Source organism: Argopecten irradians, chromosome 4 (assembly GCF_041381155.1).
Source record: "Argopecten irradians isolate NY chromosome 4, Ai_NY, whole genome shotgun sequence".
In the NCBI taxonomy this organism is placed as follows: Eukaryota; Metazoa; Mollusca; class Bivalvia; order Pectinida; family Pectinidae; genus Argopecten; species Argopecten irradians.
In genome coordinates, this window is record NC_091137.1 from 31,314,313 (window position 1) to 31,331,933 (window position 17,621).

At 33.2% G+C, this 17,621-nt stretch overlaps 1 protein-coding gene across 2 annotated transcripts; it reads right to left on the reverse strand.

Annotated features, from left to right (window-relative positions):
- Positions 1-663: 663 nt before the first annotated feature.
- On the reverse strand, positions 664-12,648 carry LOC138322474 (GLIPR1-like protein 1). 2 transcript variants are annotated; one of them, XM_069266501.1, is made up of 10 exons: positions 12,335-12,648; positions 11,529-11,687; positions 10,133-10,348; positions 9,535-9,650; positions 7,870-7,961; positions 7,178-7,303; positions 4,707-4,835; positions 3,212-3,268; positions 2,004-2,135; positions 664-1,189 (listed from the first exon to the last, which is right to left on the reverse strand). In XM_069266501.1, the coding sequence occupies exons 2-10, from the start codon at positions 11,685-11,687 to the stop codon at positions 1,068-1,070; spliced, it is 1,149 nt and encodes a 382-aa protein (XP_069122602.1). In that variant the 5' UTR covers positions 12,335-12,648; the 3' UTR covers positions 664-1,067. The 2 variants fall into 2 exon arrangements, with proteins under 2 accessions (XP_069122602.1, XP_069122601.1); XM_069266500.1 differs by lacking the exon at positions 2,004-2,135.
- Positions 12,649-17,621: the final 4,973 nt, after the last annotated feature.

Consider the following 17,621-nt stretch of genomic DNA (forward strand, 5'->3'; position numbering starts at 1 on the left):
TGTCTTTAAACTCAATCAAAATAAAATAATGCCGCTGACTCCAATATTGGCGTGACTCAAGTTCATGAATACTCATGAATTGTTCCCGTTCATGAATTTTCATATTCATAAATTGCTTGCGCATACTGCTGCGAGTTGAAGTTAATGAATAACTCGTGCATTATTACGAATAAACATTCATGATGATATTCATGAACTTTTCAATAATTTTCATAAATGATTCGCTCATGAATGTTGATGAGTTCGTGAATAAAAGAGATTCATAAATGTTCATGATTTCACGAATGAAAGTATTCATAAATGTTAATGAAATATTGATTCAGGAATATTTATGAATCATTCATCAACGTCTCGCAGAGGATGTCTTGAAGTCACCGATAGAGTGAAGAGGTTGAGCGTATAAAATAATTCAAGATCAATAACGATCACTAATATAATGAATAAGGATAATTTCCTGAAAGGAAAAACACCAATGGAAGACGGTAATTATTTTGTTTCATAACAGCAACAAATGATTTTGCAATAACAATTATCTTTATGAAATAATATCATGATACTTTGAAAAGTTCGACAGATTTGTGCCATTTATCATGACTATATTGCATAAGGGCATAAAATAATAACCTAAGGATCACTTTTAACTGAAAATAACACAAATAAATGCATGGTATAGAAACGTTTTATCGAATACAGAAGTTAAGACACAATTTATATTGAGCAATTTTACAAAATTTCAAGATGTAAAACGTCAGCCTTGTGAAACCGTGTTTTGTGACCGGCGTCCCTTGCGTCAATCCAATACGAAACTAGTCCATGAGGTTTGCCGCTAGTAACATGGCATACTTATGCATTTTCGTTTCCGGAAAAATTCAGGAAAGTATATAAACAAAAACGTATGACAGCGTAATAATACCATTATACTTAGCACTATAACGCAAATCACATATATTAAGTGTTGCCAACAACAGTCATTTCCTGTAGTTGCGGAAAATAGTACTTTGTTGTACAATATGATGTATTTCCTGATATAACAGACATGTTTACATCCGATTACGTTGGATATTATTTCAACATTGCGAGCACGACGAAGGACAATTCTCTCTCATAAATCTCCTGTAGCGCCTGCAGTATCCCTTCTGTTGCATATCCGCACAGCAACTCAATTTGTCTCTGCAAACGTCTCCTCCTTCTGAAATGAGATTAAATCTTAATGTCAATTAGACTTCAGTTGTACATTACCGATTACCGCATGGCTGATTATTTAAATGCAGGTCAAAATTTCAACTCAACACGCGAAAGTTTAGCGGTCGTCAATCTTTTTGATTGGTCATTAAGAGTTGGTATGATTTATGCGTTATTCAATATTTCGCATATATTACTTTCGCGATTATATCAACATATCCTCACAAACATAGATCTAACTGGCTTTACCATAAAATGTAAAGATCAGTACGACATCGTTAGAGTTATCAATTAGGATTAATATACTAGAAGATGAATAAAAACCAAAATGATTACAATGTAAATTAAAAAAAAAAAGTTCAAGTGAAAGTTTTGCTAAAGATTTGGTTATCTGAACGCATGAACACACTGATTTGTTAACAACGAATTGATCACATATAATATAATAAGTTTGAACAGATATAAGCAGAACTACTGGCGATATCAAATAGTTACATGCCATATACCTAGTAGCACAAAAACCACAAATACAAGCACTACAATACTTTCAAAAATATTAATTCCTGTAGTACAATCTAGTATGATTATATATAGAAATAGACAATGACGAAACGCCGACCACATGTTTGATTGAATACGATGCATGGTAACCAGTACAATGGCTGTAGCGGACTAAACCATACATAACAGTTCTATGACCTAGCACGACGCTAACGCAACAGTACGTTCTGGACACATTTGTAGAAGTCTTGACGAAACAGAGACACGTTTTGAAACAGCAAATTGATGCTGAAAGCAGCTACTACAGACGACATGTTGACCTTGACAGAGTCCACATTCCCTGCGACACTCTCTGGACATGTACTCTGGATGTATCTCACATGCCCTCGATAATCTCCAGGCTCGACAGGACCTCTGCGGAGAATTATTCTGACACACCATTCCACCTATCCCTAACAGTATGCAGGACGAAAGATTTTATGATGACACAATCAAGATAGTCAGTCAAAACATTATAGCAATTATCTGATTCAAATGTAATCAAAATTCAAATACAATCTACATTTTTTTTAAATTCTTACCTGCAGTTCTTTTTATTGTTAATTTATTTAATCCATTTGTTTTACTTAGCTACAATTTCTTTTCATATGTTATATTTATTTTGAGTATCCAGCTTTGGCTTTAAGAGAAATTCCTTCCTCTTAAAAGACTCTAAATGGGAAATACGTTAACTTTCTATGAAAACAACGTTGATGCACTCTCATTAACTGGAACTGTTTTTTGAAAATTAAAAAATATCACCGACTCGCCCCAAAGTGTCATTTTTTACCGGGAAAACGCGAAATTCTACAATATTTGTTTACAATATCTCGCACCTGTTATTGATATTATGTCTTGGTACAGCTTGATTGGATTAACACCCTAATATTAACCAGAGCCATCTGAGGATGTGACAGGTTGAGGGAGTAAAGGAAAGCTGAAGTTCTCGAAAAAAAATCATAGACCCGCGGTCGGTTCCTGTTACCTGTCCCACATGGGGTTTGAACTTGCGACCATTAGGTGGAGGGCATATATCAATATTTCGGACATCAGCTCGGCCATCGTGACCTCGTTTGCATCTTATCTACTTTAAGATACATTCTACATTGTATATACAGGTAATATTGTTTCCAGTTTACTTTTCTGATAACAATTGAAGGGATGTCCCTTTAAAACATTTCAGTGCATAAACAGAGCGCTAACTCATAAATTCAACAGTGTCTTCATTAGGATAGTAAGATTACATGGTTCAGTATATACAATTTGCTGTATTATCCGATAAAAGGTTTTGTCAACAATAAGTATAAATAACAATAAATCCTTTTTATGCATCAGAAATAATTTGTTACAGTTTTTACAATCTCCCATTTGGACATATATTGATTATTATTTCATTTTGGATATACATTGTAATTTTAAATATGTGATTCCGTCATTAGAGTATGACTTATAGACGTCATTTAAAACCTGATGGACCTGATATACAAACCTTGTCCGTCGTTGCCACTACCACTTCCATTATCGTTACCACTTTCGTCACCTCCATCTGCAGAAAGACAGCAAATAATTATCTTTTTTTCCAAAATCAATTAATGCATTTTGTTGCAGAATATACAAGCACACTTTATCGGCTATATGATTTCTTGTAACCTATAAATTGAAAAGCTTCATTTGGTAAAAGGGAGGCTATCCTTTCTATTGTACGAGGTTGCCATTTCATAGTAGAAAAAACATTTTACAACAATCACTGAAAAATAGGATTTCACAAAATTAAGCAGGTTTAATGCATGACATTTTCAGCGGTATTGCAGTATTACATAAATATTGTACGAGTTTTCGTTTATAAGCTGATATATAAAATTTAATAACAAAAACGACCAATAAGAATGTACTTTAAATGAAATTCGCTCTGTGAGCTGTACATAATTGTCAATTCAATTTCACTTCATGAAGCGGATTTCGAAGTTTTATGAATATTGCATATAAGTTAACTTACATGCATTTTCGAAACATGCTAAATTAATTTTCGCGTCGATTAAATTTCTCGATTTAGAGTCGTGATATTCTACTCTAAATATGTTTTATTCGCACGTGACAATTACTCGGTTTACAGCAAAGTAAACATATTAACGACTGCCCTGAGAATGATGGGTAAAAAATAATAGCCCGAAATGATAAAAAAATACATATCAGATATGTAATACCGTTTGAATAAATGATATATCATCATTACTAATCACAACGCAAAATTAAGCTTTGCAGTTATTTCCTCATACAACAGGGCTTCATGAAATTAAAAATTATGCCGATTTCAAACTATACAAAATATTGAATAAACGTAGACAAAGTAGAAGTTGATCATAATAATGCAAATTGCTTTACTAACTTACTGAAGTAGGCCTAAAAAATCCCAAATCCTCAAGTTCCATATTACATTAACAGTGCTCATATTCAAATGTTTTTCATCTACATTATATTCGTTGAGTTTCTCAATATTAAAATCCAATAATAAGATTTTTCATAACAGAGAATCGTTCTTGGGTGATAGGGTGGTGTAGTGCTTAAGCCGCTCGCCTTTCACCTAACCGGCCGGGGTTCGATCCCCGGCATGGACGTGAAAAGGTTAGGGGTCACCTGCCCGATCACGTGGTGTTTCTCCGGGTACTCCGGTTTCCTCACACACTAAGATTCTTCCGCGCTTACTTCCGGCCTTCCAAGTAATTTGCTTAAGTTATAAAACTTCTTTGGTAATCGATGTAAAAGAATAAAGTTTAAATTAATTTAAATCGTTCCTGCAACGTACATCGCAATTCAAACAATACTAAAGACGTCCCCATTGTTATGGTATCATATATTAAAATAAACTTAGTAGTGTTACAATGCGATATATAATACAATGAATAGCTCAGACGTGGAAAAACAACACAAAACATTAACATTAACCAAAGAAATAACAAACAAACGTCTGCATAATGTGTATTAACCTGTGCAAACTCGGCATGATTTAGGACAGTTTGGTAGCATCCATGCCTTGTTTTTCCTACACTCCCCCGTACTGGCCCACGTCGCACAACTCCTGTTCTTGTCAACGCATTCCGAGCTCTCATCAGTTCCTTAAAAATACATTGACTTGTCAGTGGAAATATACTTTCTTCTTACCCTTTTCATTGAAGATTTGTCGTTTGAATTGATGACTTGGCAAAGCCCGTATTTGCCTTCTCGCGAAGTGAATCAAATAGACAAAAAGCTTAAGGATGTATTCTTCTGAGGTTTCAGTCCCGTTGAAGTCTCGTTTCGACATAGACCAAAGAAGTTAAAATATTTTCAAATAAAATTTATCAATATCTGTAGCAAGTTGCCAGTTGCAAATTTTGTTAAAAAATTACATTTCTATTTTTAGTAGATTTTTTTTATACGGGGATTTTAAGAAAAGACCCATTTGGCGACCATTTTGAAATTGTGTCTTTTTTCGCTTTGAGTAGAGCCACAGTTTTACCATTTTTACTGAAATTGTTTTTACTTAAATCATCACTGAGCCAGTATTTTTAACTGAACCGAGCTAATTTTTGCTGTAAATCTTTACTGGGTTCGTGGTTATTAAAATACTGAGCATTAATGTGTAAAATGATTCACTTTTGTCACTTTATTTTTACATTTAATGGTAATTTGAGCACTTTCATTTTTTACTCTAAAATACTGAAAAATAACAAAAATTCAAATGGGACAAAAAAGTAAGCACATGGACCCCCCATTTTTCTGTCTGATTTAGAAAGAACAGCCCTTTCCCTGTTGATATGCAAAATATTAACGAAAGTTTAATACCAGTACTTTTTCTATAAAGGGTTAAATTTGGCCAAAATGCCTGAAAATGGTGCATTTTGTAGCTCAAATTTTAGGGGTAGGGGAAGTATATGTTGTTATTCTGAGAAAAAAAATATTAGTCTTATTAATCAAAACTGGTATATGTTTAAAGAAGACTACTAGAAAATAAATTCTACAAACATTATTCATATCAAACAGCTTATTAGGAAATTATGGCTTTAATATCTTGTGTATATGGTCAAAACGACAAAATTTCAATAAAATCCAACATTTTATCAACTAGGTATCTTTGAGTGACAATAGCTCAAAAACGAGCACACGGACATATGTTTTTTCTTCCATTTTCTTTTATGGTATAAACTCCTATTTCCAAAAATCTATATGAGAAAAAAAGTTTAATACAAGAAAATTTTGACTTCTCAGAGGAGTACATCCTTAATACTAAAAGTATCTTTATTAAATGAATATTCTGTCAATGCTGTTTAACATTAAGTACATATAAAACTATGAATAGTCAAAAAATAATATGCGTGTAATTTTCTTTAAATGTACATGTAATACAATCGCTAGTGTAATCATTGAGTAACTTTAGCTAACAATGTACATTTGGGTGCAAAATAAAGAAACTGGATATTGGTAGGAACATTGAGTATTTAGATTTACTGATTACGAGAGAACTATTTAAACAATTTTTGTGGTGTCATTTTACACAAAAACTCATCACTTTACTGGCATTTTTAAGGTCTTTTATAATAATCCGTTAATGGTTTCAATCAAAATCATCACAAAAGATTTATGTAATTACCGAGAAAATTGTATGAGAAATTACACCATCATGGTTAAAAACTAATGACAATTTATTCTATGTATTGTGTCATTTAAACGACTGAAAATTGACACCAGGTTATTTCAAATAGATCACTGCCTACATCGTAACCACGAAAAAAGCTTGAAATTAGTCCATGACAAAGTTTCAAAGTTTAACCAAACAATATAGAATTACATATCATGCCTTGGAGAATCATATGTATGAAAGATCATTAATACAAAAAATGCACGCATGTTGGTTAATTGTTTAACAAAAATAAAAAATAATTACATTTGAAATGGGATACTGCTGTTAAGTGTTTCCAATATTTTTCAAAAGCTTGTATATAGGTCAGTATATCGTGTTAAACAAAGCAGCAAAGGACTGCACCTATTAGCTCCGTGCTCTTGACCTAAATAGCTCAACTATCGCACTCGACCTACATAGCTAGCTACATCTGCTCAACTCAACCTAAATTGTTGGTATGGTTTACATCAACTTAATCGGTAAAAACGTTAACATTCTAAATGATGCATGAAGATAATGAATCTTATTCATATTTTATATAGCTGAATATTAATACTTCAGTCATTTTGTAATATATAATGTTCTATATGTACAATGCGGGACAGTATACTGTACAGTTGTTTGATTTTGCGGCGAGAAAATTTCGCGATTTTCCGTTGCATACTACAGTATTACACGAGGTGAAATGTATAGATAATTTACGTGTCATTATTTTCATTGTATTTGTGGGTATTTAACTTGACCGTAAATAAGAGGAATTATACAGTATGCATAGAAAGAAAATCAGGTCACAATTACCTCTGCATTCACCGCATGCTTTGCGACAGTTCTTTCTCATGTAAACCGGGTTCTTGGAACATTCACCAATCGTTGCCCATGTCTGACAGCTGGATTTATTGTCTTCACATAGTTCTTGTCCTCTTCCTGTGGTAGAACACAAAACCATTTACTATAATTCTTAAACATGTATTATTGTCAAGCAGTGCTAGATTAATGTGCCGCCAGCTGGGCTTGAACACTCGAAAAAAACAAAAATCGACCCCGAACTTACTGGTCTGCCGTTCTACCGCATGAGCACAGAGGAAATTCTGTTTGTTTTGTTTTGTTTGTTTGTTTAGTTTTACGTCCTATTAACAGCCAGGGTCATGTAAGGACGTGCCAGGTTTGTTGGTGGAGGAAAGCCGGAGTACCCGGAGAAAAACCACCGGTCAGCGGTCAGTACCTGGCAACTGCCCACATGGGATTCGAACCCGCATCCCAGAGGTGGAGGGCTTGTGGTAATATGTCGGGACATCTTAACCACTCGGCCACCGCGGCCCTATGTAATGTTAGAAGGCGATCGTATCACTAATAGTATGTAATAAAACAGTCTATAATTGTCTAAAAGAGTTAATTCCCACGTAAACTTTATTTTATACATCGATCAATATTAATCAAAGTGAATGAATCGATCAGTATCAGATTTTATTTGTTCGAAGTATAAACGTTACCTCTACAGAGTTTCCTGTCGCATGTCTGTCCCTGTAGACACTGGCTACATGGAGCACCTCGCGTGTACGGTGTCTCTCCAATCCAGTTGCCTCTGGCAAAAATAAAACAGAATTACGTGTGAATAAAAAAAATGTTGGTACAATCTTAAACTGAATAAATACCAAAAAATGTGTAAGAAATACAGAGTAACGAACTTGACCAGCTAGGTTCGCTACAAAAGGATAATCAGAATTTGTCAAAACAATATAGGATACTCAGATGTCATCTAAATCAACTGATTTGAAGGCAATGCTTCAAAGCCAAAATAGCAGTGGACGTCAAATCAATAGAATACAAAGATGTCGAAATACGATACTCAGAATTCGTCTAAACAATAAGATAATCAAAAGTCCTCAAAACAATAGAATACTGAGAAGTTGTCAAAACAATAGGATTATCAGAAGTTGTCAAAACAATAGTATAATCAGAAGGTGTCAAAACAAAAGGATACTCAGAAGTTGTCAAAACAAAAGGATACTCAGAAGTTGTCAAAACAAAAGGATACACAGAATTTGTCAAAACAATAGGACACACACCAGTTGTCAAAACAAAAGGATACTCAGAAATCTTCAGAACAATTGGATACAAAGCTGGTATGATTTCATTGTAAGAGATTTTTATAAACTCTTTGAACAAATAATTGCATTTTAATTACTATTGCAACCTTTAATCATTTGTCAAGATGCACAGCTGAACGCCTCATAAAGGCGACTGGTTTGTTTACAAACTGCGCGAATTGATTGCTAAAAGACAATTAATTGAATTGCCTAATGTATCGGTAAATGTCGGAAGGTGACCAATACGTCAACGAAACTGTGGGTCGCTGGGCAGACATGTCAATACAAGGGCAAACTGATCAATAACATCTTTTATTTCATTTTCCGCAGTGAAATATAAGGTTTTATGGTGAAAATATCAGTTATATTTTAACTGGAGTGAAAATACCACTTTTGACATTTTCACTTGTTTTTGATCAATCAGAATGCAGCATTGAGAGCGAAAATATCATTTTGATTGTTACGTCATTTTTTTATGCAATTACGAATTACGTATTGTTCATCAATGACACATGATACTAAAGTTAATTTGATACACATTTCGAAGACATATTACGTCAGATATCGTATTTTTACATAAATATATAATGGTTATGCAATTTTTTTTATTTACTTTTCGACCACATTGCCAGAGACAGCACATCTCTTAGTTCTCTGATTGCAGTCAAATACGTGTTCAGTCGTGAATAAACAACTTTTGTTTCATTATGTTATCAAAAAATGTTTGTCAATTAGCTACCGAATATGGAATACAAAAAGGCAGCTGAATCCAGTTATCCCAGAAAGTTATACTGTAACAGTAGATACAGATGACATGGGAAATCTTCCTGCTAAAGTTTAAGAACAATACTCCTCTTCCTTCCATCATAATTACAAAAACAAAAACAAAACGGACCGACAGACGGAAAATGCGATTTATATCGGACATTTGCATCTCATTGCAGGGGCCCTAATAATATATTTTGCTTTTATTTTGTTGAGTTTAATTTTGATAATGGTTTTGGTTTGTTTGTATTTTCTTTATATCATTGTTTACACTGTCGTCATCAACGTTATTGATCAACTCACCTGGACAGGTAAAAGCAGCCGAGGTACCAGGCATTTGTGTATGTCCTTCCAAAGGCAGTCAACCTAGGACACCTGACCATTGCGCAACCAACTTGTGTGGTTTTGGCCCACACCATCTGTCGGGACAATAAATACTAAAATTAGGACACGATTTTACGGTCAATAACCAATTACATTATTAGCTTGTTCACCATTTATTGTTCTGCATCGAAGATAAATAACTTAAATCAATGGTAAAACATAATAAAACAAAATATTGTTTATTGGTTAGGCTGGTCGATAGGGGAACTAATTACAAGAACCGATTTTATGTTTTGATCATTGATGATTTAAAAACGTTCATCATGTATTGGGTTTTTATGCTATTTTATTATAGAATTAGAACGAAAACGAATGACAAGGAACCATTACTTGCGATTCCTACATAGAGACGGAATTTCTATTCCTGAAACATCAGTTCCCATGATTAACTTTTAACAATCCTAGATTGTAATACGACTACATGTATATACTCTCAACCCCTCAACTATTGGTGTCATTTATCGAAATAATGGAGTAAAACAAGTTAATAATTAAACCATATTTTACAATATTCTACCTGAGTATAGTGGCAGGCTCTGTCACATGACTGTGGTCCAAAGGAATAAATATTCCTTTCATCGTACCATGACTTCAGCGCGTTAGTAATCAGGGTTCTGGTTGGAAAACTATGAGTGTCGAAGGCCAAGTTTTCTCCCCTGCCTCTACTCTGGTGTTCGAAGTCACAACTCTGGATCCATGAAGCAGCTTCGTCAGAAAGGGTCTGGTTCCATGTCTGTAAATCGACACCATTTGCCAATGAGTTACTGATGATTACTTTATCTTGATGATAGTTCGAGGGTGATTTATTTTTGCGTTCAATATTTCACCATTATTTTTTTTGTATCTTTTTTATTTTTAGAAACAACACATTGTATATAATCATTTTGAAATACATATTATACATCATTCATCTCATTCTTTCATCACCGATTTCAATCTCACTGGTTTGTGCTGCTAGTAATCATTCAAATGACCCATTCTTCCTCAATTCCAGTTTTGCCTCTAGCACAAGCATTACTATTGGTTGACATCATATATATATATATATATAAATAAGTATGACATCATTATTACTCTCTTTCATCCAAACATTCACACTATTGCTATCGATTCATACATATTTTTATATTCTTTCATAGTCAGTCTAATATACAATATAAACCTGACATGCATAATATATATGTTATCTTGAGATTATGTGATGAGACATCGTATTAATGATGATTACTTTATCTTGATGATAGTTCGAGGGTGATTTATTTTTGCGCTCAATATTTCACCATTATTGTAAAAAGTTTATTTTCGCAAATTAATATCTACACCGTTTACATTGAAAGATATTAAAATGTACTTTCTTTTTAAACTCCGCAAATCTTGGTATTAGCAAGCTTATTTTGAAATAAAAATCGTGAAATTTAGTAGCCGCAAAAGAATATTGGCTTTCAGTACACGTACCATGAAAGACAAGCGATGTCATTATATAATTCTTATCAAGAGTCTTCAATATCTAATCTTTCTTTCCCACGAATACGGCAAATGCAAAGTATGGTGAGTGAGGAATAGGATGGTTATTGGAGATATTTGCAAATGGCGTTAGAAGAAGCAAATACCGGTAATTCTAAAATGTCTTAATAATAGCTAGAGTCAAATGTAATATAAGTGATTTTTTCGCGTCTTGATGCTTTCGCAAAGTCAGCTTTCAAACTGTTTGCGTTTTGTATACAGTGTAAAACTTATTTCCTCAAAAACAATGAAAATGCTATAAGTATTTAAGGTATTAATCAATAAACATGATATTAAAAGGTTATTCAGAGATACAATTTAGCAATTTAAGTCGTATAGAATACAAATAAAGTATATGTACATACAAAATTGCAGAAAATTACCTCTCCATATGATATGTTACTACTTACCATGACTTGCATGTTAGCCGCTGAAGGCTGAACCTGTCTCCTATAGTTGTTATGTATGTCCACTAACAGATCACGATAAGGGCTGACGTCCATTCTGGCGCCATTCAGTGTCCCTACGCACACCGCCATTATCCAAAGACACAGTTCCATGGTACTCATCTATCATTGCAACATATCGATGAACCCATTACTCAAAAACACATTGAACGCCCAAAGTACTTTACACTTCGCAAAATTAAACACGCAGAAACGGTTTTGCTTCAAACTGCACTTTACACAAACATTTATATTTCAGAAACGAAATTGAATAGGTAACATTTAAACGGAAAGTAACAGATCCAAGCAGAAATTTACAATCGTTCTAGAAATAAGATACGAGTGCCAAATAGGATACAAGTGCCGTGCACATAAACATAACACCTGTATACTTCAGTTAAGTAATTGCTTAAAATTAACGCTGACTCGGCGTTTCGAAAACCTCATCTATTTACGTGTGTCTGATTGAACTAGTATAGCAGGGGCCAACTATAAGCAAGTGCATTAAAAAGAGCGAGAATAAAAGAGAAAATGATATGACAAAATGCCAAAAGCCCTAATATTGTATACACGTCGAATACAACTGTTTGCAATGTAGGCACTGCATATTGTCAGAACTTTAGGAAATGTTAGTTTATATTGATATTTATTCCACTAACTGTTTTTCTTATCTTGTAATTTTTTATCATTTTATCAAATACATTTTCTCACATTATAATTCCACAGAAAACAGATATATGAGAGTAAATATGACATATAGAAAAAATTACCTTGTACGTTACAACAGCAGTTGTCGTAGTTTGACTTGCCAACTTGTCCGGTATAAAGTGGCAAGTGTCCAATTAGGGAATGAAGTCATCTTTGATTGGAGTCTGTGTCTTATAGCAGATGATCAATAAAAACAATGGATTTTTTTGCTAGTAGGCGGAGCAATATCCGCATGACAATCCGGAAAAAATGGGAGGAGCTTGGAACTAAATCACGTGCGTAACGTAATCCGGAAAACCAATGACTTAGGCCGACACAGCTGGATCATCGACAATGAGCCCAACAAAGTGGGACAACCGAACTGACTCGAACTAGAACAGATCGGTGAATGTATTGCATTGCAACCATCAGTGTGTCGACATTTTATCTGATAATGCTGAATGTAAATGCAGTAGCCATGACGGACACTCGTGATACAGAAAGCAATGGCCGTGAATAACAATAGTACTAAACGTATATAATTAGTAGTAATGGGGCCACAGATGTTGACTTACAGCTTGTGAAATGTTAAACAATTCCCATTCAGCAGAATCATATTTATGTACTACATGTATTTCGACATTGTAGATATGAATTGACCTGTTTTACCACGTCGTACGGGTATCGTAAATCATATCATTTTGTTATTTGTTTACCTATATTTTTCGTTTGTCTTTTGTCTCTGAACCGTTCCTGAGAAAATGGATCACGCACCCTTTTTAACACATTTTAGCTCAACATTCGAGTGTAGCTTATAAAGAAAAGTAACTTAATTAGATAGTTTATGGTCAATATGACTGAACTATTAACGAAATTCAGAGCTTCGTCGTCTGTTTCAACAATCTCTTTGACATTATAAACTTTGTATGATAAACTAGGTCACCTCGGTATAGTTTTCATGAATTAATCAAGTAAGGTGAAAAAATGAAATGGTCGACTTCATCATCTTATTCTTTTTGAAATGTGGCTAAATAGGCCAGATGAGATTTCTGATTATAAATATCATTAGCGATTTATACAGTTCCTTTTTTTTCTATCAATTTGTATATGGCAGTCGTGCGCAATTAATTCAAAAAGCACATATCCTGTCCGAGGTTTCATTTCTTGCAGTTTTGAAGAATGTCACAAATCTGACTCGAAATCGCGAAAATAAAAAAACCCACAAAAATGCAGTTAGGTATGAAAACGCGAAATTCAGTTGTCGCAAAAATACGTTGATTTGCAGTACTAAGAGTTTTGAACAAACAATGATCATGCATGCCTACAAAAGTGTTGATTCAGAAATTATGAGTTCAAACACTCTGAATCGTGTTATTAGATACATCAAATGTAAACCATTGTTGACTTATGAATCATGGATTATTAACAGATATGAATATGTAATCTCAGTTCGATCTATGGACAATTGCAATTACATTTTCATACACATATTTTACCATTGTTATTATGTGTAACTATTGTATGGATGTTGTGAATTTTAGATACTATTTGGCCAATACAGTCGATTCATTAAGATGTGTTCATAATGTTACAAGTTATGATGGTATTCATTGATAGACTGTTGCAATCGTATCATTCCTTTATCAACTGATTCCCCCTTATGAGTGTGTAGCAGATTCACATTCACGAAAGTACTGTATGTTATTAATGTAATATAAAACATTCAAAAAACAAATTGAAAGCCTAAATGTCTATTTTTCATCATTACATACTTGTCATTGTTAATTCCGTATGTTAAATTGACAAATTTGGACATGTACTTAATTAGAGGCGTTATATAGAACCATGATTATTTCAAACATTATTTTAAAGTTTTAGAAAATGATCAATACAATAATATACAGAAAATAGGAAAGGAATATAATCACGTAAGCATTGACTTATAGTAAGAAATGGATAATAATAATAATGGTTGTGCAAGTTGTAAAATAAGTATCTCTTGACACCTAGTTTGAGAGCCCTGTAAAGCAAGATAGGGTTAAAAATCCAAGGGAACGATGGAAGTCCAGCTTACATAGATACATTTTTACATCAAGAGAACCATATTTGGTAAAAAGGAAAAACGTTTAATTCTGTAGTAAATCATAAAATAGCCACATACTAACGTAACAAGATAATGTTTACTAAAAGCGTTAAATAAATTTCTCTTTGGTTATGAATAAAGCTGAAACTGCTTTTAAAATTCGCTTCCTGTTTACCACAAACATATACCTAATGGTTTGGGTTTTACTCTAATCCTCCACAAATATGTATTTTGAAAATGTAACAACTATAATCTAGTATCTTAAATATGACGTGTCTTTTAACAGAACCGGCATTTACTGATGCTTACACGGATTTACCATTTAGATGTCGTTTGACTTGGTTTGCTCATAAATTAAGGTTTATAGCTAAATCGGACATGCAGTCTCAAATATTTATCATAGCAGGTTTTTTTGGTTTTTTTTAAATGTGTGATCAAAGTTGTTTGTCTATAAATAGAGGCGCTTTGATATACATGCACATGTATGATTGGTTTCCTTTTTTTGCAGTGTTATCCATGTCTGCATGTAAACTTTTATCAATTGCATTATATCTGTTATTGCTTGCATTTTCAATAAACTACAGAGAATTTCTAATCTGATACTTCTGTCGAGTTGTCACCCTTATCTTAGCATGTTCACTTTAAAGCAGCATTTGGGTGATAATATCTAATGACATTGCAGCTTCATCGGCAAAACTATAGCAATATATAGTTTAACGTCAACCTCAGAGGCAGGACAGTAGATGATTCAAAGACACATTTATACCAGTATAAATAGTCAGCGTGGGAAAAAAATCACATAGATCTTAGTAAAAAACAATTTTAAGTCATAAAACTGGAAATATCATATTATCTAGTTTGAAATATGTGCATTGTTTTAAAGCATGTTTACAAACATAATAATTCATTACAATGATATTTCCGTGTTGTTTACATATTCTGGTTTACATGCTTTCAGATTTTAATTTTCCTAATTTCAGAATTATCTTTCTATTTTATACTGTGCTCGTAACGCATTTTGAAAAGCTATCGAACAAAAAGTTCATGGAAATGACTGAATATTTATTATATTTACATTGCTTACATTCACAGTTGTCGTGAACACGGAAAACGGGTGTTCACATGGCGATTCAATCCTTGACGATAATGAATTGTTTATTCTTTATAGATGCATAATCTCTGGATTTTATCATGAAATTGATACCAAATATGAATATAATCAATGAACTGCATTCAGTTATTAATTATGGGTTTTTGAATGCCAACTGGACAACGTTTAATTAGAAGTAATTTTGCTGCTCTCTAGTTGGCATTCATACTCCCATAATTGTCAACTGAATGCAGTTCATTAAATACATGTTATAATTTATGGTGTATATATATATATATATATATATATATATATACGGTATGCACAGGTTTTTGTGAAGCGAATACTACAATAGTGTTCGAAACAATGCTTTTCTTTTTTATATAAATTGTATAATGATTATTTGATAAAATATATATATACGCTATGTACATTTTTTATGAAGCGAATAATAAAATAGTGTTTGAAACAATGTTTTTCGTTATTATGTAAATTGTTATTATTATTTAATAAAACTAGTTGTGAATGATTTCTTCACCATTATCAAATTTTGAAATCATTTTCAATTGCCTAGAAAAAGGTGAATTTTCGAGAAAATATTATTTTTACTTTGCTGGCTCTATTTATATTGATTTTATGTTAGTAGTTAGCAGTGACGTGCATGTGAAAAATGTTTCAGTAAAGTGTATAGGAAGTCGGAGTGTGCTCTTTGCACGCTACGTTGTGGTATTAGACTTGAAGACCTCTAGTCTATGGAACAACCAACTTAATGAAATATAGATCTTCGAAATTGCTCTTGTGTATAAAACGTTGAGCCCAGGAAAGAAGATTGTCCAGGCCACTGGTTGGCTGGCAATTAATGAATTTCAATCGTAAAAAATGTTTTCTGACAGATAATCATTCCTAGATAACAATGATATGAAATCACAAATAGAAAAGGTTCAAAACTACAACATTAGAATTTCAGGATTTTTTGTGCAAAATGCACCGTATTTTAAAGTGGCAAGCCTGGTTGGAGTTTGAGCAGAATGTTTTTCTATCTAGTGTTATATGAGAATATAGGCTTTAATTATAGAACACAATAAGTAACTAATACTAAGTTGTTTAAACTATTTATTACAAAACATGAACACACTTTAACACTGTGTGGTCTATGTAAAATTATATTGTAGTGGGTCGGTCGGTGTTTTGTACTGCTGCCACCGATAGCAGTTTCCATATTGTAACTGTGTAAGGAAATTGTGAATATGTAACAGTAGGAACAAACGGCATGTGTGTATGGTCTTATAATCTTTTCGATATAAAATTTGACTATATAATTCAGTGTTGCATTATACTGTGTAATTTTGATATTAATTTTGTTCTTGTTCTACTTGTTTTAGATAAAGGCCAATTGATAGTCTCCATCACCTTGTACCGAACATGTGTTATGGTATCTGTTTCTTGTGAAGCTTGCTGCTCTTTTTTTGTGTTTTTGTAATGTTTTTATTATTTGGATGATTCAATTTTATCTGTGTTGTTACCAAACGGAGAAACAGTACCCCAGTCATTGGTCTAACTATGGTTTTGGATACACCTGCAGGTTGTGTTTTAGCAGTGATGTTGTTTATTTACGTGTCCTGATACATATTACTTTGGTACAGTTTTACGAACATTACTGTTAAGGTACTCCTTAGTCTAAAATACTAAGTGAAAACATTATAAAACTTAGAAAGGCTCATTAAGTTAAGATTTATTCCTTAACTTCTGTAATGCTTTCCTATAGGGAATTTTAAGTTAATGGATTCCTTAGTGTGTGAAGTATTATTCATGCCAATGTATTTACATGATGTTAATCTTTTATGTTTATTTTTTACGGATGTGAAGTTAGTTTGTATGTTAAGTTGATGTTTGTGCGTGGATTTGAAGTGTTGAGCATGCATGAGACGTTGTACGTATACTTGTCCAGGTGGAGGGATAGTCTTTCCTGTAACTACAAATGTACCATATGAATCAGGGAATTATTTGCAATTTACCAATTGTCGCCAGTTTCTTTCTGATAAAGCTAGGTCGAGTAGAGTTAAGCTAGGTCGGGTGGAGTTTTCGTCACGCCGAAACTTTCCTGATTGTTTCCCTTGAAATACTACTGTTATGTTGCGGTGTAATAAGAAGTCTGTGAACCATATAGGGAGTGTTTTCACTATTATGCTTTTGTCTA